We start from the raw sequence: 20620 nt of genomic DNA on the forward strand, positions 1-20620 counted from the left end.
ACACAGAGAGAAAGGCAGCCCCCAGCACAGGGAAGCCTGCCGGAGGAGTGGCGTCGGAGGGCGGGGTGAGCTCTATTCCGGGAGGTCCTGGGCCAGGGGCTAGGGCGGGGCAGGCGGCTCCAGAGCCAGCCGGAGGCAGAGGCTCACAGGAGCTGGGTTTGGGCAGCAGCTCACGGTCGTTTTGTCAGGGTAGGAGCTGATCTGCCAGCCCTGTCAGCGGGGGCGGTGACGTACTCCTTGAATCTCAAAACGAGGGGCACAGCAGGAGACCCCAGTTCTTGGAACGTGCCACCCGGAATCTCCACTGTGACACAGAAATTAGAACGCTTAAAAGTCGTTTAAATTCTTATCCTGTAATCATGGCCTCGATAACAGCGCTCTTCATCTGAAACACAGCAAATCTAGCAGTTCTGTGAGCCAACCAAATTGTACGTGATGTGTGCTTCTGTCCCTACAGCTGGGACCCTATTTCCAAATAAGGCCACTGTGAGGTTCCGGGAGAACACTGTTCAACCCAGGACAGTGCCTGGAGGGGAGGGACCCGCCCAGACCACAGGGTGATGTCTTCAGGGCCGCGCCCCCAGCCTTCCAACTGGACCCTGGCAGGCTGGGCCCAGTGTGTGCTTTCAGGGAATGGACCACCATTCTGGAAGGTCCACCGGGACCCTACTGACCAGCAGCCCCCGAGCGGTCTCAAAACCTAACCCATCCGAGAAGTCGGCCCCATTTGCCATCACTATTCTAGAATGTTCTGGGCTCCAAATACAGTGAGACTGGGCCTGGGAGTCCACAGCAGGCAGCTTGGTTTTGCCAGGAGGTGGTGACGCGGTGCAGGCCTTTCTGTTAGCGGAACGGCTCCACACACGTGGTGTCAAAGGACGGACCCCGGGGGCCAGCAGAGTCCTGGTCAGCAGCCTTGGTCGACGGTGCTGGGGGCCTGCCGCCACTGGCTGGCCCCAGGCCAAGATGCCCCTGTACTCCCTGCCTTGAGCTGCCTCTCCCCGGGGGCCACCCGTGAGAGTCGCGACGGGCTCTCCACTTGCAGGGTTAGGGTTGGGGTTAGGGCTGCCTGCGCCCCTCAGGGTTAGGGTTAGGGTTAGGGTCAGGGTCAGGGTCAGGGTCAGGGTCAGGGTTAGGGTTAGGGCTGCCTGAGCCCCTCAGGGTTAGGGTTAGGGTTAGGGTTAGGGTTGGGGTTAGGGCTGCCTGAGCCCCTCAGGGCTGAGGTGCTCCCACGGCCCAGGTGGGGAAACGAGGCCTGGTGGGGTCAGGTCAGCACACATCGCTGAGCTCCAGCCTGCGCCAGGCTCCACTCCTGGCATCGGGCCCCACGGAGCAGGGCAGAGGCTCTCACTGCCCTGGGGGTGACGTTCCAGTGGGGACACGGAGATGGAACTAGATGGGCCGGTGACAAGGGCCACAGATCGCAGTCAGGCAGGCAGTGACGGGCGTGGGGGGCCTTGCCGGGGGCGTGGAGCGTGGGGGCCAAGTCAGGTCAGTGGGAGGAGCCGTCGCTGAGGGTTCATGAGGACCGGCACGGCCCCGTGTTGAGAACGTCCCCGAGACTCCCAACACTGAGGTCTCGGCCCTGTTCAAGCTGGGCCCTCCCAGCTGTCGCCTTTGTCCTCTGTGCTCCTGCAGCAGGGGCAGAGGGCACGGAGCCCCCCGCTCAACAGCCCGCGGTCCCGTCCCCCTCCTCAAACCCACGGGAGGAAGCGACCCGAGAGCTGCCCGGGAAGCCCCTCGCCACCAAATCGCCTCAGTGCCGGCAGGGGGCTGCCGTCCAGGCCTAGTCCAGGCAGGTCGCCCTGGTGAGGGCTCCCAGGCGTCGGTGGAGAGCAGGCCTGGGGTGGAACCTGGGGAGCGCTGTCCCCTCTGGAGCGCAGAACCCCATCTGTGATCACGGAGACACCACAGGACCCCCGCAGGACACCTGGGGGTCAGGACCAGGGCAGGGGTCAGAGCCACTCCAGGGGACCCCGCCCAAGGGGGAGGGGGCAGGTGACAGCAGTTCCCGCGGGCCAGAGCAGCTCTGCCTGGTGGTCCCCACTGCGGGCTCTCCTCGTGGCCCACTCCGCGTTCACTGACCCTCGCAGCCGGCTGTCCCCTGCCCACCCAGCGTTCCTTGAGCACATCCGTGCCCCGTCCCTGGTGGGGGGGTCGTCAGGGAGCTCCCGGTCCACACAGGGTATACAGCAGACGCCCCGGCACCAGGACACAGTCAGAGCAAGGTCAGCGGGGGGGCAGGTGTCGCAGCCCGCGAGCAGGAGTGGCTGGGTGGGGTGGGTGGAGGTGGGGCACTGGTGGGCGCCGTCGGGGGCCCTGCCCAGGTTGCCTGCGCTCCGGAGACGCCATGACTGTCGTTCCCATGGCGCCGGCGTTACCGTGTTCGGGTTCTGGCGGCCGCATCCCCAGGTCCAGCAGGAGTTGAAACCGGGATGGCGAGGTCTCCTCTCAGCCTCACTCCTGGGGCCAGCATGGACGTGACCCCCTCTCAGCTCCAAAGAAAGGGCTGTGATGGTCAGTCACCTGCTCCCTCCTGCCGGCCTCCCGAGGGTGCCGGGTCATCTCCCAGAACCCATAAAGGCTGGGGTCTGGGACCCAGAGCCGGTCGGCTCCTGCCCGCCAAGCCGTGGCCCGGGGCAGCTACCGAGTGGGGTGAGGCTGTGGGAGTCCCAGCGTCCCAGGGCTCCGGAGCAGAGCACCGTGGACTGGACGGCTTAGATGGCAGCTCCTGAGGTGCTAAGTCCCCGATCAGGGTGTCGCCGGGTTGGTGCCTTCTGGGGTCCAGAGGGAGAATCCATTCCCTGCCTCTCCAGCCCCGAGTGGTTTTCTGGCAATGCCGGCATCCTCTGGCTTGCAGAAGCACCATCCCAGTCTCCCCCTCCCCCTTCACATGGCCTCCACGCTACGTGTGAGTCTGTGTCAAATTTCCCCTTTCATGAGACACCAGTCATGTTGGATTAGGGCCCACCTGACTCCAGTATAACCTCATCCTTACCAGTTACGTCTGCAAGTATGTAAATAAGGTCACATTCTGAGGTCCTGGGGGTTAGGACTCAACATGTGAATTTTGAGGGGTAGAATTCAACCTGCAACAGGGCCAGGGCTTGTTCCCTTGGTGTGAGTTACAGGTCACCCTGGACATGTGCTGGTGGGGAAGGGTGGGGTGTCCTGGAGTCCAGAGAGGCGAGGCCCCCAGCCCACTGCAGCTGGGGAAAGCCAGTCCAAGGGGTTGGCAGACACGTCTTTCATCTCCAAGTAGGTGGGGGAATGTGGCCCTCAGATGGGATGATGTGGAGCGGTGGCCTGGAGCCCTCTCCCACCAGGACAGCCCAAGTTCCTGGTGGAGGTGAAAACCCCCGGCCAGGTGGGCCCTCGGGGGTCCTCGGGGTCCTCTACCCACACAGACATCGGGGGTTCAGACAGCGTCCCAGAGGGCAGCCTGGCGGGCGCGGGGGCCGCAGCCCCTTCTGCCCAGCCACCGAAGAAGTGCCGCCCGCTGGGCCCGGGCCTCAGGGAGCCGAGACCTGTCCAGGGCCTGGGAACATGGGATGCCTCAGCCCTGCCTGGGGGGCTCCCGGGGTGCCCAGCAGGCCCGGCGGTGTGTGCCGGTGGCATTGCTCCTCCTTTGATGAACCGACGTTTTGTGAGCACCGCCTCCTGCCAGCCCAGGTGCAGCTGCTGGAGGAGGGGGACGGGGTGGGAGAGGACCTAAGCAGAGGACAGTCCCACAGCCCCTGAGAGCAACCTGGACGGGACCTGCAGGTGCCCCGGCAGGAGGAGGGACACGTGTGGTGTCCCTGCGGGGGGACAGCCAGCACGCCCCCGACACGGATGAGCACGCGGGCGTGATGGGGCCCCAAAGCAGCAGGGACGCGGCTGTGACTGTGCTGCACCTCCCAGCGCTCGCATGCAGGGCAGACAAGACAGACCTGGGCTGGGGGGGAGTGGGGTGTGGACCTGAGAGGTGGGACGGGCCAGGGGCTCGAGGTCTGACCCAGTGCCTGTGCCAAGGGACTGTTCTGGGCTGCCTTGGCGGGGGTTGGGGGGAGGTCAGACAGGGTAGGGGGCAGAGATGGCTGGTCTGCCTGGAAACAGGGCCCTTGTCGCTGCCCATTGGCAGGGGGGCTGGCTTTGTTGGGGCCAAGGCCTCTGAGGACCCCGCCTCCCTGCCCTGGGGTCCCCCTCGGGCGGGCGCATCCAGGGTCAGCCTGTCCCTGCAGCACAGCGCTGAGCGCCATGCCTGTCCCCTCCCCGCAGCCATCGTTAACCCCAAACAGCCCAAGGAGGTGCCCAAGAGCTTCAGCTTCGACTATTCCTACTGGTCACACACTTCGGTAAGCCCAGGGCTGGGGTTCCAGGGGGTGGGCTGCTGCTCGCTGTGCGGCCCTCAGCCAACGCCTTGACCTCTCTGCGCCAACGGGCGAGGGACCACCCCGCTCCTCTGCAGGGCCGACTGGGAGGTGGGGGCACAGGTGTGAGGCCTGTGGGGAGGGGCCTGCTTTCCTGAGCTGCCTTGTGTGAGCTGTGACACACACTGCCCAGCTGCGGCAGGGACCAAGGGGCCATCAGCCCACTGGGGGCAGTTTCCCAGGGTCCTAGCCGTACAGCCGTTTGCCTGCCAGCCTCTCCTCTTCCCCAGACACCCCAAGCTCGGTGTCCGAAGCGGAAGCTGCCCCCCTGGCGCCAGCCCCTGCACGCCCTCCCCCGCCCCCTGGAGCCTGGGAGAGCCCCGGCCTTTGCGCCTCCCCATCCCCCATCGGGCCTACACCAGTCCTCCCATCCCCCAGCCTCCTGAACCTGAGAAGGTGTCCAGGCCCCCTGCCCCAGGGCCAGCGCCCACCTCGGGTCACACCTTGAGTGCCTGGTCCCGGGACGGCCCCAGGGCTCCCCATTTCACCTTCCCCATCCAGCCCCGCCCCTCACGTCGTCAGGGTAATCCTGGGCCTGCCTAAAGTGACCGCTGTCTTCAGGACAGCGTCCAGGGGTGATAGCCAGGACCATGGACTCCTTGGGCCCCTGCCCTGCTGCCTCTCCAGCCCCACCTCGTCACCCCCACAGCTGCTACCTTGAGCACCACGTCATGTACCCCCGCCTCTGGGCCTTTGCACATGCTCTTCCCACTACTAAAATGCCCTTCCACTCTGTCTGGCCCTAGACTGGCTGGCTCCTCCCACCCTTCCCTCCGGAAGCTGCCTCCCAGGCAGGACTATTTCCCCTCTCCGGGTCTCCTGTGAGTGGATGGGCCGGGCAGGCGTCCCTCCCCACGGTGCTGTGGCCCTGGCGCCCGGAGGCCCTGGGTGCGACGCAGGCTCTCAGTGAACATCGTGGGCCGAGAGCCCAGCACGGCAGGCCCAGCCCCCTGCAGCTGCTACCCTCCTTGTCCCGCAGCCGGAAGACATGAACTACGCCTCGCAGAAGCAGGTGTACCGCGACATTGGCGAGGAGATGCTGCAGCACGCCTTCGAGGGCTACAACGTCTGCATCTTCGCCTACGGGCAGACCGGGGCCGGCAAGTCCTACACCATGATGGGCAAGCAGGAGAAGGACCAGCAGGGCATCATCCCGCAGGCACGCGGTGGGGGGGCCGGTGAGGGGGACCAGCAGGGCATCATCCCGCAGGCACGCAGCGGGCGGGGGGACCCGGTGAGGGCAGGACAGGCAGGCGAGCACAAGCTGAGACCCGGGAGAGCAGGGGGCCGGGAGGGAAGGTAAAGCATGGGGGTGGCGGGGAGGGCAGGGCAGGAGGGGCAGCGTGGGGCAGACGGGCTGTGAAGGGGCTGGAGACCCAGATCCGAGGGTGGGGAGCTGCGGGAGGGCCCCAGGCCTGGGCAGTGCCCACCATGGTCACACCCATAAGTCAGGGAGGCTGGGACAGCTGCTGGTAGGGGCCGACTCTTCCTGGGAGGGCTGTGAGGGCTGGAGTTCCCGGCAGGGAGAGGCCCGGGACAAGGGGACGCCCACGGGGTGGGTCTCCGAGCCTGAGCTGGTCAGTACTTGACCTGGTCAGGGCAGGGAGAGTGCTGGGTGGTCTGTCGCGTGGCAGACCCTCCGCCTCATGCAGGCAAGGATGATGCAAGGAACAGGAGGGGATCAGACGTCAGCTGGGGGCCCCCGAGTTAGCAGAAGACAGTGGCTCCTTGGCTACAGGCCGTCTCAGTGCCTTTAAGGTGGAGCGGGAGGGTGCGGGAGGGGCCCGGGAGAGCAGAGTCCAGCCTGGGTCGCAGGGGCCACAGCACCTCGAGGGGTGAGGCTCTGGGCACAGCCCAGCCTCACGTCTGGTGGTGTGCTCTGTCCCTGCAGCTCTGTGAGGACCTCTTCTCCCGAATCAACGACACCACCAACGACAACATGTCCTACTCCGTGGAGGTAGGGCTCTCCGTCACCCGTCCCTCGGAGCGTGGCTTTACTGACTTAAAGCCAGTGCCCGCCACCGGTCTGTGCCCTTAGCTTGTCATTCACGCGTGCATGTGGCAAACGTGCCAGCCCACGCCGGGCACAGGAGCGAAGGGCAGTGTCCGCTCTGCAGTGTCTGCTGAGCAGCTGCTCCGAGCTGCGTGGCCCGGGTGGCCCCGCTGTGACCGTGTCGGGTGAGCCCCCGGCACGGCTGTGTGTGGGGAGGGCCAGGCAGGGGGTGGGCTGACACCCCCACTGACATGTTCGTGCGGGGGGCCTGGCCGCACCGTGTGCTCCCCCCCCCCAAGAGGTCCCTGATGTCCTCGCTGCCCCGCAGGTCAGCTACATGGAGATCTACTGCGAGCGTGTCCGTGACCTCCTGAACCCCAAGAACAAGGGCAACCTGCGCGTCAGGGAGCACCCGCTGCTGGGGCCCTACGTGGAGGACCTGTCCAAGCTGGCTGTCACCTCCTACAATGACATCCAGGACCTCATGGACTCAGGGAACAAGGCCCGGTGTGTGCGGGGTGACGTGCCCACCCTCCCTGCCCTCCCCCTCCCACCCGCGCAGCTCCGAGTCTCTCCGAGGAACACCTGTCCTTGGGGTGCCTGTTGGTATCCCCATGGGGTCTGTCCAGCAGCCCCCATGGAGGTGTGGGCCTCGTGGGCCTAAGGACATCAAGGGCACATGCCAGCCCATGGGGGCCTCCAGCTCCCCCAGGAAGGGGACGCTGTCGCCTACACAGGGTCTGCTCCTCGTGGGGGGTCAGGCTGTGCGCCCTGGGGGGTGGTGGCTGCCCTGGGTGGGGCCAGGCTGTGAGGACCAGCCCTGCCTGCTTGGAGGGCAGATGGCCCTCTGGACGGGCATGTGGGGAGGGTCGGCCACAAGGTGCTGCCGGCCACGAGCTATTGGTCTCCGTGACCACGCTGCCCTGGGCTTCCCAGCCTAGGAGGGTCTGCCCTGGTTGTCGTGGCAACAGTCCCCCTGCCTTCTGCCACGCAGGGACTCGCGGGAGGGTGAGGATCCCTGGCCAGTGGCCTACCCTGCACTCAGTAGGGGTCCCCGGGGGCTCTTCCACCTCTGTGGAGGCAGCTGTCGGGCAGCGAGCCCAGCCTGGGGGCTTCCCTGGGGGCTCTGCACGGCGGCGACATCGGGACCAACCACTGGCTTCCGCTTGGCAGCCTCGGGCCTTCTCCCCCAAGGCCGTGCTGGCCCCCCCGGATTGGCCGGTGTGGATGGACAGTAGAGCCCCCTTTCCCTTCTGGGGGCCTTTCCACGTCACAGCCTGCAGGCCGCCGCCCAGGGGGCTCTGCTCAGCCCCTGGGAGCAGGACATCCCCAGTCACGGGGCCCCGAGTGCCAGGCTCGAGTCGGGGCCGAAGGAGCCGCACCGGACGCAGTGGGGCAGGCAGTGTGGGCCCTGCCCGAGCCCTACAGGGGGCACGGTCGCCACCAGGCCGGGCAGGGCGGCCCCGGGAGCCCGGGGAGCTGACGTCTAGTGACCTGGTCAAGCGGGCCGGCAGCACCAGCGGCCCACACGCCCGACCACGGGACCCTGGGTGACAGTGTGTGGCTTCTGTTTCCCCAGGACCGTGGCGGCCACGAACATGAACGAGACCAGCAGCCGCTCCCACGCCGTCTTCAACATCATCTTCACGCAGAAGCGCCACGACGCAGAGACCAACATCACCACAGAGAAAGTGAGTTCAGCCTCGGCGGGCGGGGCCCCGGGCCGGCGGGTGGGGAGGCCCAGCCGGGTGCCGGCCCGTGAGGCGTGGGCGCGGGCCGTTCCCTGCCCAGCCCGGGCCTCGGTGAGGGGCTGGCCAGCCCTGCGAGACCACCTCTTCTCGGTGTTTGGCGCCACGTGGCTGGGGAAGGGACTGAGTGGAGGGGCCGTGGACCCTGGAACAGCCTCCTGCCAGGCGGTTATGGTGGAGACTGTAGGCCCGAGGAGGGACGTCTCCGGGGCAGCCCCACTGGCCGGAGACGCCTCGGGGGCCCTTGGAGGGCGGTGTCGAAGGCCGCAGGTTGTGAGTGCCCGTCACAGGCTGGCCGTGGGCCCTGGTGCAGGCTGGGGGTGCCCCTCACCCCGTGGGCACCGGCATCTGTGAGCACAAAGGAGAGGCTGTGCTGAGCGGCCCTGCCCACTGCCCCCGCCCCAGATGCCTTTCCCATGAGCCTTGGCCTTGTCAGTGGACCCAGGCAGGCGCCTCGTCTCCTGGGGCCTTTATCCAGACACGCTGACTGTGGGCGCTGCAGGGGCAGTAGGGCGGGCGCCCTCCGTGGCTCTGACCCTAAGCATCTCGATTTCTCTGACTGGGCACCCTGCCAGCCAGGCCCTGCTCCCGGGGGCAGCACCCTGGGGTCCACAGAGTGGCTGGGGGAGCTCGGGGTGCTCAGTCCCCGATGAGGCTGGGTCACCCCGGCCTGGCGCCGTCCTCCCGGGGGCCTGGCTGCGGGCTGCCTGCAGCTCCCACCCCTCGGGCTCAGGGCAGCTGGCAGGCCCACCAGGCGACTCCTGCCCGCAGCCCTGGGCTTCCCCGGGTGCATGTGGCTGCCTAGCCCGGGCTGGGCGAGTGCTGGGGAGGGAGCCCCTGCCCAGTGCCCGGGCGGCTCCGGGGGCAGTGGGCAGTGGGGGAAGGGGCTCCCGGAGCCAGGTTCAAATCCCACCACTCGGTGAGCCTGGTCTGTGGAACGGGTGATAGCGACAGTGACGTGCAGGTGACGAGCGGCCAGCAGGCAGGGAACAGCTGGGTGCCAGGTGCCCAGGGCAGAGGCCGTGCAGCCTCCCAGGGAAGGTGGCCTCCTCCTCAGAGGAGCTGAGAGCAGGGCTGCTGTGCTCCGCAGGGTTGGGCGCTCCAGCCCCAGGGAGGGGGGCCCCTGCAGGCCGCACCCAGGGGAGGCGGGGGCCACGCAGCGTCACAGCTCCTGTGCGTGACACACGTGTCCCCGCAGGTGAGCAAAGTCAGCCTGGTGGACCTGGCCGGGAGCGAGCGGGCCGACTCCACGGGGGCCAAGGGCACGCGCCTCAAGGTAGGGCCGCCCCCACCAGGGTCCCCACCGACTTGCCGGCGGGGCCTGGCGCCCAGTGGCTGCAGGGCGTCTCGGGTGGGCGCCCCCTTTGCCCCTGCTCTCGTGGGACGGGGAAGCGGGAAGGGTCAACGGTGCAGGGCTGGGCGCTGGGTCTCCATCAGGGCCGAGTGGTCAGGCCCGGTCCTGCCGGAGCGAGGGGCCTGAGGCCTCCTGACGCCCGGCCTCGTCTTGCCCGCGCAGGAGGGGGCCAACATCAACAAGTCCCTGACCACCCTGGGCAAGGTCATCTCCGCGCTGGCCGAGATGGTGAGCGGCTCCAAGCGCTGCGGTCGGGTGGCCTCGGGGGTGGGGGGCCCTGCTGGGGAGGTGCCGGGAGCGGCCACCTGTCCCTGCTGTGGGGCCAGGTTCACGGAAAAGCCCAGAGGCTTGGAGGTGGGGGGTCCCCGGGCTGGAGATGGAGCCACGACCCTGTCCCTCCCCCGAGCCTCAGTTGTCCCACCTGTGAAATGGGGACGTGCCGCCTCCCCACAGGGCCCTGGGGGCGGCCTTGGGCTGCGGGCGGGGCAGGGGCCTTGGGTGGTCCCCGGGCTGTCGGGAGGAGCCGGGACCCTCGGGCTGAGGGGCTGGGCCTGGGGGGCGGTGGAGGGGAGGCAGTGTAGTGCGGGGGGCTCGGGCGGCTCGGGCTCCCCCCACCGCTTTGCCCCTGGGCCCGGCGTGCTCCGTCCTCAGACCCTGTCTTTGCCTCTGCAGGACTCTGGGCCCAACAAGGTAAGCATCTTCTTCCTCGCTTCTCGGGGAGCGGGGGGGGTCTCAGCCCTCTCGGGCGGGGGGGTGGGGGGTGCCTGAGAAGCAGAGCCGGGCCGGGGCCGGTGCGGGGAGAGCAGCCCGCGGGGGTGGGTGAGAGATGGCGGGAACTGAGATCATGGTGAATGAACGGCGAGGAGCCTCGTGGAGGACAGAACGGGGCTGCGAGGGTGACCCTGAGCAGGAGGGTGGCCTCCCGCCCGCGTGGCTGGGGGGCCGGGGGCGTCGTGGCTCCGGGGCTGGGCCTGGGGGCTGAGGAGACCCCGGGGGAGGAAGCACCGGGCGGGAAGCCCGCCGAGCGTGTGACGTGCTGAGGTGGAAGAGCCTGGTTTGTGTGAGGAGCGGTGGGAGGAAGCGCGTGCGGTGGCGGGGGTCCCAGGAGCGCCGTGAGGGGCTCCGTGAGGAGCGGAGAGAGCGCGCGGACCGTGACACCGGGCGAGGCTGTGAGAGGAAGCGTGAGACGCTTCGGGGGCAAATGCGAAGGACCCGTGTGATGGGCTGTGTGACGAATTGTAGGCAAGCGTGGCCCGTGTTGGGGGAAGCGAGCGGGTAGCTCTGTGAGGAGGCGGAGGGACTCTGGGCGCTGCGAGGAGCTGCGTGAAGGCTGAAGGGCCACGTGTGACAGGCGCGGGCATGTGTGAGGCACTGGCAGGAAGTGTGTGCAGAGCTGTGCTGCAAGCGTGGCGCTCTGTGCAGGGACTCTGCGTGAGGAGGCGAGTGAAGCTGCAGCACAGCGGGAACTGTGAGGGGCTCCGTGAGGAGCTGCGAGAGGAGCTAGGTGTGGACCTGCTGTGCGAGGAGATACGTGAGGACGTGTGAGGTCTTGCGTGTGGCGGGGAGAGAGCCGTGCAGAACCTGGGCTGTGAGGAACAGCGTGGGGTGGGACCTGGGAGGGGGCCTGTGCAAGAAGGTGTGAGGAGCGTGTGGGAACATGTGCAACGACAAGCAGAATCGTTAGGAAGCGTGCGGATTCGGGGGAACTGTGGAAACGTGAGAGGAAGTGTGGGAGGTGGTGTGAGGACCTGTGAGGGACATGCGTGTGGAATTGTGTGGGGACGCGTGAGAAGACGTGTGGAAGTGCGTGAGGGAACCTGTGGGAGCTCTGAGAAGCTCTGAGTGGAACTGGGAGGCACTGTGTGCTGAAGTGTGTGAGGAGCTGGGTGTGACTGTGAGAGACTGTGGAGGTGTGAGAGGAAGTGTGAGGAACTGTGTAGAACTATGAGGAACTGTGTAAGAAACTATGTGAGGAACCGTGAGGAACCGTGTGAGGAACCGTTTGAGGAACTGTGAGGAGCCGTGTGAGGAACTGTGAGGAACCATGTAGAACGGTGTGAAGAACCATGTGAGGAACTGTGTGAGGAACCGTGTGGGGAACCGCGTGAGGAACCGTGTGGGGAACCGCGTGAGGAACCACGTGAGGAACCACGTGGGGAACCGTGTGAGGAACCGTGTGAGGAACCGTGTGAGGAACCGTGTGGGGAACCGTGTGAGGAACCGTGTGAGGAACCGTGTGGGGAACCGCGTGAGGAACCACGTGAGGAACCACGTGGGGAACCGTGTGGGGAACCGTGTGAGGAACCGTGTGGGGAACCGTGTGGGGAACCGTGTGGGGAACCGTGAGGAACTGTGTGAGGAACCGTGTGGGGAACCGTGTGAGGAACCGTGTGAGGAACCACGTGAGGAAACGTGTGGGGAACCGTGTGGGGAACCGTGTGAGGAACCATGTGGGGAACCATGTGGGGAACCATGTGAGGAACCATGTGAAGAACCGTGTGGGGAACCGTGTGAGGGAACAAGGAAGGGACTGTGAGGGGCTGCGATGGAGACTTTGCAGGAACAGAGCGACACCAGTTTGGGGGCTCAGCGCCTGGAGCCGGGAGCGTGGGGTCCCGTGGGCGATGAGGCCAGAGGGCCGGGCCTGACCCGCTCCCCAGCGTCACCAGGAAGCAGCTGACTGTGATCTAGCGGAAGCGGCCATGGGTTGGCCGCAGGCTCAGGAAGACTGACTGCAGCTGGCTGCGCCCTTGGGCTGCCGTGTGAGGAGCCACCGGCAGGAGGGGCGGCCGCGGTGGCCGGCAGGACGGCGGAGGGTCGGGGCGGCGAAGGTCCTGGAGCTGAGGCACTCGCGGCCGGGGGGCGGAGTGGAGGGAGGGACGTGTGAGGGAGCCACCGAGTCAGAGGCGCCGCTTGGGCTCCTCATGGGGTGAGCGGGTGACCGTGGGGCATTTACTGTGGGAACGAGGAGCGCGACAAACGTGGCAGAGAATTCTCTCTCAGGGGTCAAATGATCAAGCACAAGGTGGAAGTGGAGTCTCCTCACCCCCCAAGTTTGCGGTGGGAAGGAAGCTGCGCTTTGGTGGCCAGACGCCGCCACACCTGCTCTCTCGCGGGGGAGCCGCCCCCCAGCGGCGGGTCTCGGAGCGTCCGTGACTCGCGGGCCCTGCAGGCTCCCCTCGGGGGTGATGCGTCTGTGCCCTGAGGAACGCCCTCGCGGGGCCCTGGGGGCCGCTGCGGCTGCCGAGCAGACGCTCCTGAGGCAAAAACGTGCGCGAACGAGGGAGGCGGGGAAGCCCCTGCGCCGCGCTTAGTGGTGCCCGCGGGAGCCCCGTCCTGACGGGGGTAGCGGGTGCCGAGGGGGACCAGGTTGCTGGGGGCTTTGGAGCCGCTTAGGCGGGACGGGCCCGGGCGTGGCGCAGGCGGAGGCGGCTTCGTGTGCACGGCGAGGGGCCTCTTGCCCTCCGTCAGCAGAGCTGCTGGCGGTGTGTGTGGGGCGATGGGCTCGCGCTGGTCCTTCTGACAGCGCGGAGCGAGGACGCACTGGCCCTGGCCCCTGGCATCAGCCTGCCCGGGCTCTCCACACTGGCGACGGAGGAGGGGGGAGGCCAGAACGTGCTAGCAAGTCCCTGGCTGCAGCCCGAGCGGAGGCACTGGGACTGGGGGGCGGAGAGGCCCTGGGAGCAGCCCCGCCCCGAGCCCCAGGCGCCTGGACTTCGCCTGGACTTCGGGGACACACCCGTGCTCGAGCCCCTCTTCCCTCCCCCTGCGGCGGCTCGGGGCTGACCTTGATGCTCCTCTCCTGCAGAACAAGAAAAAGAAGAAGACAGACTTCATTCCCTACAGAGATTCGGTGCTGACCTGGCTTCTCCGGGAAAACCTGGGTGAGGACTCGCCCGACCCGGATCTGACGCCCGGCCCGGCCGCCGCCGTCCTCCCCGGCCTGGGCGGGTGCCCATGCTTCCCGGGCTGTGCGGCGAGCCCGGGGGCTCCTCCGGGGGCCCGGGCCAGGGGTCAGCAGTAGGTTAACGACGCCAGGCCCGGGGACCCGGATGGCCCTCGGGGCTGCACATGAGCAGACACTGTGTCAGCGCTCCTGAGCCAGGACCCACCCTCTGGGCCTCGGTGATTCTGGGGAGCCCCGGCTGGCTGACCCTGCACCCCAGAACCAGCCTAGCTGGTCCGCGGCTCGGGCCAGCGTCGGGTGCAGTGGCCGGCCTCCCGGTGGAGGAGAGGGCAGATGGGAGACCCCGGGGGCAGGTGGGTCCCCCAAGAGAGGACGTGAGAATCACAGGAGTGAGTGTCCCTTCACCTGAGATGCAGCCTGGACGGAGGCCTCTGCCCCAGGGCCACACCCAGGTCCCGCCCCAGGGTGGGTGGGGAGGCCCTTCACAGCATGGCACCCCGAGCCCTTCGCGGCATCGCCTCGCAGTCTGCTGGAGGCCACACCCTGGGGATGTGGTCCCCGGGACACAGGTCCCTGTGGGTCCGTGCGTTTCCTGATGCTGGGATCCACGTGACCCGAGCTGGGAATCTGACATGAAACGTTAAGAAACGTATCAAATAAGAAGGATAAAAGTGAAACGTTTATGGAGCAGAAACAGTCCTTGTAGTAAAGGCCATAAAACTCTCCACAACTTTTCTCTTTATTATGGGGAGGGGGAGGCCTGTTGGTTGTAATGTGACCCCAAATGTCGGAAAAGCATGGTTTTATGTAGACGAAAAGTGAGCAGGGTGCCCGGCGCGGTGAGGGAGGCCGGCCGCCTGCTGTCTGCTCACCTCCCAGCTACGCCTGTGCGGGCGGAGGGCAGGGGGCGCAGCAGTGGGGCTGACCCTCCTCTGGGACCACCTGCTCTCCGCCCACAGGTGGGAACTCGCGGACGGCGATGGTGGCGGCGCTGAGCCCCGCAGACATCAACTACGATGAGACGCTGAGTACCCTGAGGTGTGTCCGCGGGGCGTGGACCCTCCCTGTCCCCCACCAGCCGGCTTGGGCGGGAGTGGATCCTCCGGGTGCCTCCTTGCAGGGCCGGCTCACCTGGACTTCTTAGACTCCAGATGGCTGGCAGGGCACCTGGTGCTTCCGGGCCCCATTCCATTTCCCACCGCGTGTGGCCTCGAGTGGCCCAGGGCCCTGCCATCTGACCGGGAGAGCTGGGCTCGCGGGCTGAGCGGTTCGCCCCCACCCGTGGTCCACAGAGCCGCCGGGGTTTTTAACGAGCCACGGGGGGGCAGGCATGTCTGAAGGTCCCTCCGGCCAGGGGCCGTCCCGGGCTGCGGGAAGCAGCTTGGCGGCCGGGCTCGGCGCTCTGGCCTCTTGGCTGCCCCAGCAAAGGGCTGGAGTGCAGGTTAGATTCGCAGCGTCCACCTGGGACCACAAGTCCAAACGCGGAGGCCTCGCCGTGTGGAGAAATTTCCACCCCGTCCCTTCCCCTCCCGGGGCCTCGGTTTCCCCAAGTGGCAAGCCCCCCGTAGGTCAGTGGCCCTGGTGGCTCCCTGTCGGAGATGCCCCTGCAGCTGGGCGCAGGCGGGGCTCCGGGTGCCCTTGGCCGCCGGGCAGCACAGCCCCCAGCCCCCCTCTGCCGCCCAGGTACGCGGACCGGGCCAAGCAGATCCGCTGTAACGCCGTCATCAACGAGGACCCCAACAACAAGCTGATCCGCGAGCTGAAGGATGAGGTGACGCGGCTGCGGGACCTGCTGTACGCCCAGGGGCTCGGTGACATCGCCGACAGTGAGTGTCCGTGCCCGCCCGTCCTGGCCAGGGCAGCGGGGCTGCGGGGCTGGGGCAGGTCCCGCTGCCCTCGCGGCCCCTCTGGTCCGAGGCCCAGGCTCTGCTCCGGGCTCCAGGCAGAGCCACCGCTGGGTGGGGGGCCGGGGTTCTGGACTGGGCCTGGGGAGCTGCATGGTTCGGGTTTGCCGCTGGCCCAAGCAGGCCGGTGACGGTCTCCCCGGAAGCCACAGCGGCCGGCCGCGGTGCCGGGGTTGTCCCCCCGTCCCGCTGAAGACCACCACCACCCTACCTGATGCCCGGCCTGCGACGGTGCCCTCTGGAGACAAACCTGTTCTTCTGTTTCTGTCTCTCCCCCTCGCCTCCCCCCCTTAGCCAACACTGTGCCCGGAGGACCCAAATGTGTGTATCCCCTCCGCTGCTCTCTGCGCATCCCTGCTTCGGCCCAGCCCCGCGGGGCCTAGGGCAGCACGGTGGGGGGGTGGGGCGCACCCACCCCTCCTTGGCCTTCCCCCCCTGGGGTCTGGGGGACCTGAGCCCTCTCTCTCACGGCACCCTGCGAGCCGTGATCCTGGTTCACCCTCGCGTCTGCTGGGAAACTGAGGCAACCGGGAGGCGTGGGGCAGCCAAGGCCTCAGGCTGAGCGCGGCTGGGGTCAGGCTCTCTGCCCGCCGTGCTCCTACAGGCCTGAATGTCAGCAGAGGCTGGGACAGCTCACAGGGCCGGGTCCATCCCCGACTCCTGGCTCTGGCCCCCCTCTGACCCCACCCACCCCGAGGCCCCTTCCCCTGGAAACGCCAGGAGTGTGAATGCGGCCAGGTCCTCCCAGCCTGCGTCTCCCGCCGGCTGTGGGCCCGGCTCCCCGGGCAGGGGCACGTGCTGGGGCCTCCCCACCCCAGGGGCCACAGGGCGCCCTCAGTTTCCGCAGTGCCCGTGCTGTCCTATGTCTGCTGCTGCTCTGCTGTGTGTCTGCTTCTGCCAGGAGGGGCCTGGGCACCTCCCGCCCCAGGGGCTGCGTCAGCCCCAACTCCCAGGCCTTGGGGGGCAGGGAGGCTGGGGTGGTGGGGGGCCCAGAGCAGCTTCTTGGGGTAGAGGAGCGTGGGCTCCCTCGGAGGTCCCACAGTCCACGGCTCGGCCAGGCCGCTCGGCGGGGCGGACAGCACCGCCCGCGCCCGCAGCTCGGGGTGCGTGGCGGGCTGGTGGGTGGCGGGCTCGAGGGGCGGAGAGGATGAGGATGAGAGTCAGGGCCTGGGTGCAGGGGGGCCGCTGGGCAGTGGCAGCAAAGGGCAGTGGGAAGGGGGGCAGGGGGGCAGGGACGCCGGTGGCCCGCAGGCTCGGCATGTGTGCGGGGGGGGAGCGGAGGCCCTGGCGGGGATGCCGAGGGACCTGGTGGCGCAGCCGCACCGTGGCAGGGGCAGCAGTGCATGTGCTCGTGCGGGTGCCCAGCTCCTGGTCCCTGCTTGCTACCTTCTCTTCACCTGCCTCTTGCTTTTTCCCAACTTGGTCTTTCTTTTCTCTCCTCCCGTCTGTCTTCCCCGCTTCCTCCCGTAGACGTGTCCGACCTTGAGAACAGTAACTGTAACCGTGGCGGGGTGGAGCTGAGTGCAGTCCCTGACAATCTCTCCACAGTGACCAACGCCCTGGTGGGTGTGAGCCCGTCGTCCTCGCTCTCAGCCCTGTCCAGCCGTGCCGCCTCTGTGTCCAGCCTGCACGAGCGCATCTTGTTTGCCCCGGGCAGTGAAGAGGCCATAGAAAGGCTGAAGGTGAGGCAGGGCCGGGCTCGGACCTGGTGGGCGCTAGGCCAAGACCCCTCCTCTTGGATGGTCGCAGGCGGAGGGGCTTGGTCGGAGGCGAAGTGAGCCATGCAGGGGGGCGCGGGGTGCGTCTCGGCCCCCGACCCCAAGCACCCCGTCCAGGGGTCGGTGCACCCTGTCCAGGACCGTGGGGCCCGTCTGCTGATTAGGGCGGGGGTCCTAGGGCCTCTGCGCCCTCCCTCCCGGGTTTCCGTGCTTCAACCTGCTCTTGCATGGTCTTCACCCTCCCGGCCTGGCCACGGCGGCCTGCGTTTAGGGTTAGGGTTACTGGCTTCCTTCAGCGAGTGGGTACAAGGTGCCGGGTGTGAGCAGCGGACGGCGAGCCCAGACGGAGGGGACAACGGCACAGGCGCCAGACCCGGGCTGATGAGGGGGTGGGCTGTGCGGCCACCCTGGGGCGTAGGGCCCACCTGAGGTGTGGGAGGCGTCCACCCGGGATGGACCTGGGGTACAGAGGCCCACTGGAATGTGGGGGCTGGGAAGGAAACGGGGAGGCGGTGCTGGTGTGGGAAGTGTCGTCCGTCTCACCCGTGGTCCAGGGGCATGCGAGCCTCAGAACCGGTGTCAGCGTCTCCCTGCGTGTTTGTTTCTCCCTCTGGGTTTATTCTGCCTTTCCCTCTGTTCTCTGTGTGTCCACAGCAAAGACACGCGTCCTTTGCACGTCTTAGCCCTCAGCCCTTCACCTTGACCTTTCAGACTTCGAGCAGTCTGGATGGACCCGGGAATTGGGGTGCTGGGCCCTGCAGGCCCGGCTACTCGTCTCTCCTTTGCCTGGCACGCAGGCCTCTGTCCACTGCCTGCCCCCCGCGCTGACCTCGCTCTGCTCTGTCTGCTCCCCAGGAGACGGAGAAGATCATCGCTGAGCTCAATGAGACCTGGGAGGAGAAGCTGCGGCGGACAGAAGCCATCCGGATGGAGAGGTGGGCGGTGCGGGCTGGGGGCCGGCAGCAGCCCTGTGCTCAGCTCTCGGCTCCTGCACCCAGGGGTGGCCGCGCCCAGTGCAGGACACACCCGTCCCCTCTCATCCAGTGACACGCCCCCCGCTGTCACCAATGGCCCCATTGAGCCGATCCCCAGTCAGGGGACCAGTCCCTCAAGTGGACACCTGAACTCACTGACCAGATGAAAGATTGTGCGGGTGCTGACCCCCGCTCTATCCCCCAGGGAAGCGCTGCTGGCCGAGATGGGCGTGGCCATGAGGGAGGACGGCGGCACCCTGGGGGTGTTCTCTCCCAAAAAGGTAGGAGCCGGCCATTCTCTGGGCTGCCCCGATGTGGACAGGGCTGGGGGACCTGCGGCCCTTGGCAGGTGTCGGCTCCTGGAAGGTCAGCAGGGTCCTCCTGGGAGCAGGGAGAGCGGCTCCAGGCACCCGGCCAGGCTCACCCGCAGCCCTCCCTTCCCTGTGTGGAGCCTAGACCCTGCCTCCTCATGGTGGGATGTCCCTATGGCCTTAGGACGTCAGAGAGGTCACTTAGCTGCCTGAGGGGTGGATGGGGTCCTGAAACAGGTGGGACCTGGACCCCCCAGGAGCCTGTACCCCTCATGGGCAGGGCCTGGCTGGACACGAGCTGGGAGCCAGCTGCCCTCTCGGAGGTTAGCTCAAGCAGGGTCTGGCTGTCCCAGCAGGGACCCCTCTTCTCCCACCCAGGCCAGCTTGCCCATGGCCCCGGCCCTCAAGTGGGGCAGAGCACCGCCCCCTGTTCAGTAGCTCCGATGGGGCGAAGCATGAACATCAGGGGAAAAGTCTCTGCGTGATTCCAGGACCCAGACCCCCACCCCCATGCCCCCACCCCCAAGATTGCCAGACCCTCAGAGCCCTTAGGAGCTTAGCTTCAAGCCCAGAAGCCTGCCTGGAAGGCAGTGGCGTCTGTTCTGACGCCAGCACGGGACTCCGCAGGCCCTGCCCCTGCTGCCTGGCTGACTTTTCACCCCAGCAAAGGGTTTCTTCGTTCACCAGCCTGCGAAGCTGGCGGCACGTGGAGCCCCACGGAGCCATTGGGGCCCCAAGGGAAAGGAGCACGGGGCGCTGGTAGGATGGGCACATCCGCTAGGGTGGCTGCTCCCCGGGGACAGGGCCGGGCTCCTCAGGCTTCTCCTGCACCCACGCACTCCGGCCCAGGGAGCAGCTGAGGCCCAGAAGCAGGGAGGAGGGGTGCCGGGAGGCCCTCGGCAGGGCGGGGAGCAGGTGGCGCCCTGGCGGGGTCCTGCCTCAGTGCCTGTCGGATGGGCCTTTGGCTTCCGTTTGGAACGCTTCGCTCTTGAGCTGTTGCGTTGTCCATGGGTGCAGTGCCCCGGGGTGGGCAGGCGAAGCTGGGGTACAGGTGCCCTCGGGACACTGGCTGTGCAGTCCTTTGGCTTCATTGGTGGCAGAGGGATCTGCTGGTGGCCCCGGGTCTGGACATTGTCCAGGAGTGGGAAGGCGGCCCTCGGGACCACCAGGGACACTTCCTCTGGAGGACAGTGGGGTCCCCACTGGACTCTGGAGAAGCACATGGGCCAGCTGGGTCCCCCGCTCGGCCCCATGGAGGGAGCACAGGCCCTTCCTGGCTGGACGCCTTCTGTGCTCAGGGGAAGGGGCCGCTGTGGATGGCCTGTCCTGTGTCTGATGACCAGGTGTCCACAGCCCTGTGCAGGGGTGTCAGAGGGGTTTGTAGCTCAGGGTGGGGGCAGCTTGCCCCGAGGTGCCAGGTGGGGAACAGACAGGAAGCTCTCCCAGCCTCCGCCATGTTGCAGGATCCTTGCCCGGGACCGGGTGTGAGGTCAGGAAGTGTTGGGGCCCAGAGACCCCAGGTGAGAGCAGTGGAGAGAGTGAAGAGAGGGGGTGCTGGTCCAAGGCCCAGTGGACAGAGCCTGCAGTGGCTGCCCTGGGCACGGGCTGGGGTGGGGAGCCAAGGGCAGCGCTCAGGCGGGGCAGCTTGCGGGAAGCGGTCACTTGGCCTTGGGTCATGCTTTGGTAGAGCCGTGGTCAGGACAGGTGTGGGCGTCGGACCTGGGTGGCTCGGGGGACTTTTTTCACAGCCTCTCTGCTCCCTGGCGTCCAGGGCCCGACCCCTCCCTGCCCAGCGTCCTAATCCCAGGGCCCTCAGCTCCTGGCTGCCCCGGTTGGAATGGGGACCTGCAGCCCCGTTTTAGGATGGAGGACCAGGCCCAGGCCCCATGAGACCCAGCCTTGCCCTGCACATCCAAGGGCCTACCACAGCCTCCAAGCACTCCCTGGGCACTCACGTGCTCAGAGCTGGGGTCCCAGCCCCTCCCGAAGCCCAGCCCCCCACGTGCCGCCTGGCAGCTGTCCTCCCAAGACTCTGGGGTCCCCGTCAAAGTCTTCTCCTGTCTGCCAGGCTGGGAGGATACTGTGTCCCCCGAGAGGCCAGGCCTAGGGCGGGTGGCAATCTGGTCCTGGGGAGAGAGAGGGCAGCAGGCAGCCTGGGCCGGGCTCCCCCCCGCCCCCCGAAGAGAGGTGACCCTTCTATCTCCGCAGACGCCGCATCTCGTCAACCTGAATGAGGACCCGCTCATGTCCGAGTGCCTTCTCTACTACATCAAGGATGGGATCACCAGGTGGGGGTCGA

General features: G+C 67.4%; 1 protein-coding gene across 14 annotated transcripts in view; it reads left to right on the forward strand.

Moving 5' to 3' along the window:
- The window catches only part of KIF1A (kinesin family member 1A), an 89262-nt gene that overhangs the window by 23126 nt on the left and 45516 nt on the right, over window positions 1-20620 (forward strand). For 5 of the 14 annotated variants that reach the window (XM_060015796.1, XM_060015798.1, XM_060015803.1 and 2 more), the window contains exons 3-18: window positions 4261-4337; window positions 5392-5571; window positions 6304-6369; window positions 6734-6912; window positions 7985-8096; window positions 9352-9429; window positions 9670-9735; window positions 10180-10197; window positions 13316-13391; window positions 14374-14452; window positions 15098-15240; window positions 15613-15639; window positions 16789-17000; window positions 17892-17971; window positions 18216-18291; window positions 20530-20609. In XM_060015796.1, the coding sequence (XP_059871779.1) occupies window positions 4261-4337; window positions 5392-5571; window positions 6304-6369; window positions 6734-6912; window positions 7985-8096; window positions 9352-9429; window positions 9670-9735; window positions 10180-10197; window positions 13316-13391; window positions 14374-14452; window positions 15098-15240; window positions 15613-15639; window positions 16789-17000; window positions 17892-17971; window positions 18216-18291; window positions 20530-20609 (1549 nt within the window). Of the gene's footprint in view, window positions 1-4260; window positions 4338-5391; window positions 5572-5603; window positions 5623-6303; window positions 6370-6733; window positions 6913-7984; window positions 8097-9351; window positions 9430-9669; window positions 9736-10179; window positions 10198-13315; window positions 13392-14373; window positions 14453-15097; window positions 15241-15612; window positions 15640-16788; window positions 17001-17891; window positions 17972-18215; window positions 18292-20529; window positions 20610-20620 lie in introns of those variants that run through there. The other 9 variants (XM_060015799.1, XM_060015800.1, XM_060015806.1 and 6 more) reach the window with 3 other exon arrangements.

Source organism: Delphinus delphis, chromosome 7, assembly GCF_949987515.2.
Source record: "Delphinus delphis chromosome 7, mDelDel1.2, whole genome shotgun sequence".
In the NCBI taxonomy this organism is placed as follows: domain Eukaryota; kingdom Metazoa; phylum Chordata; class Mammalia; order Artiodactyla; family Delphinidae; genus Delphinus; species Delphinus delphis.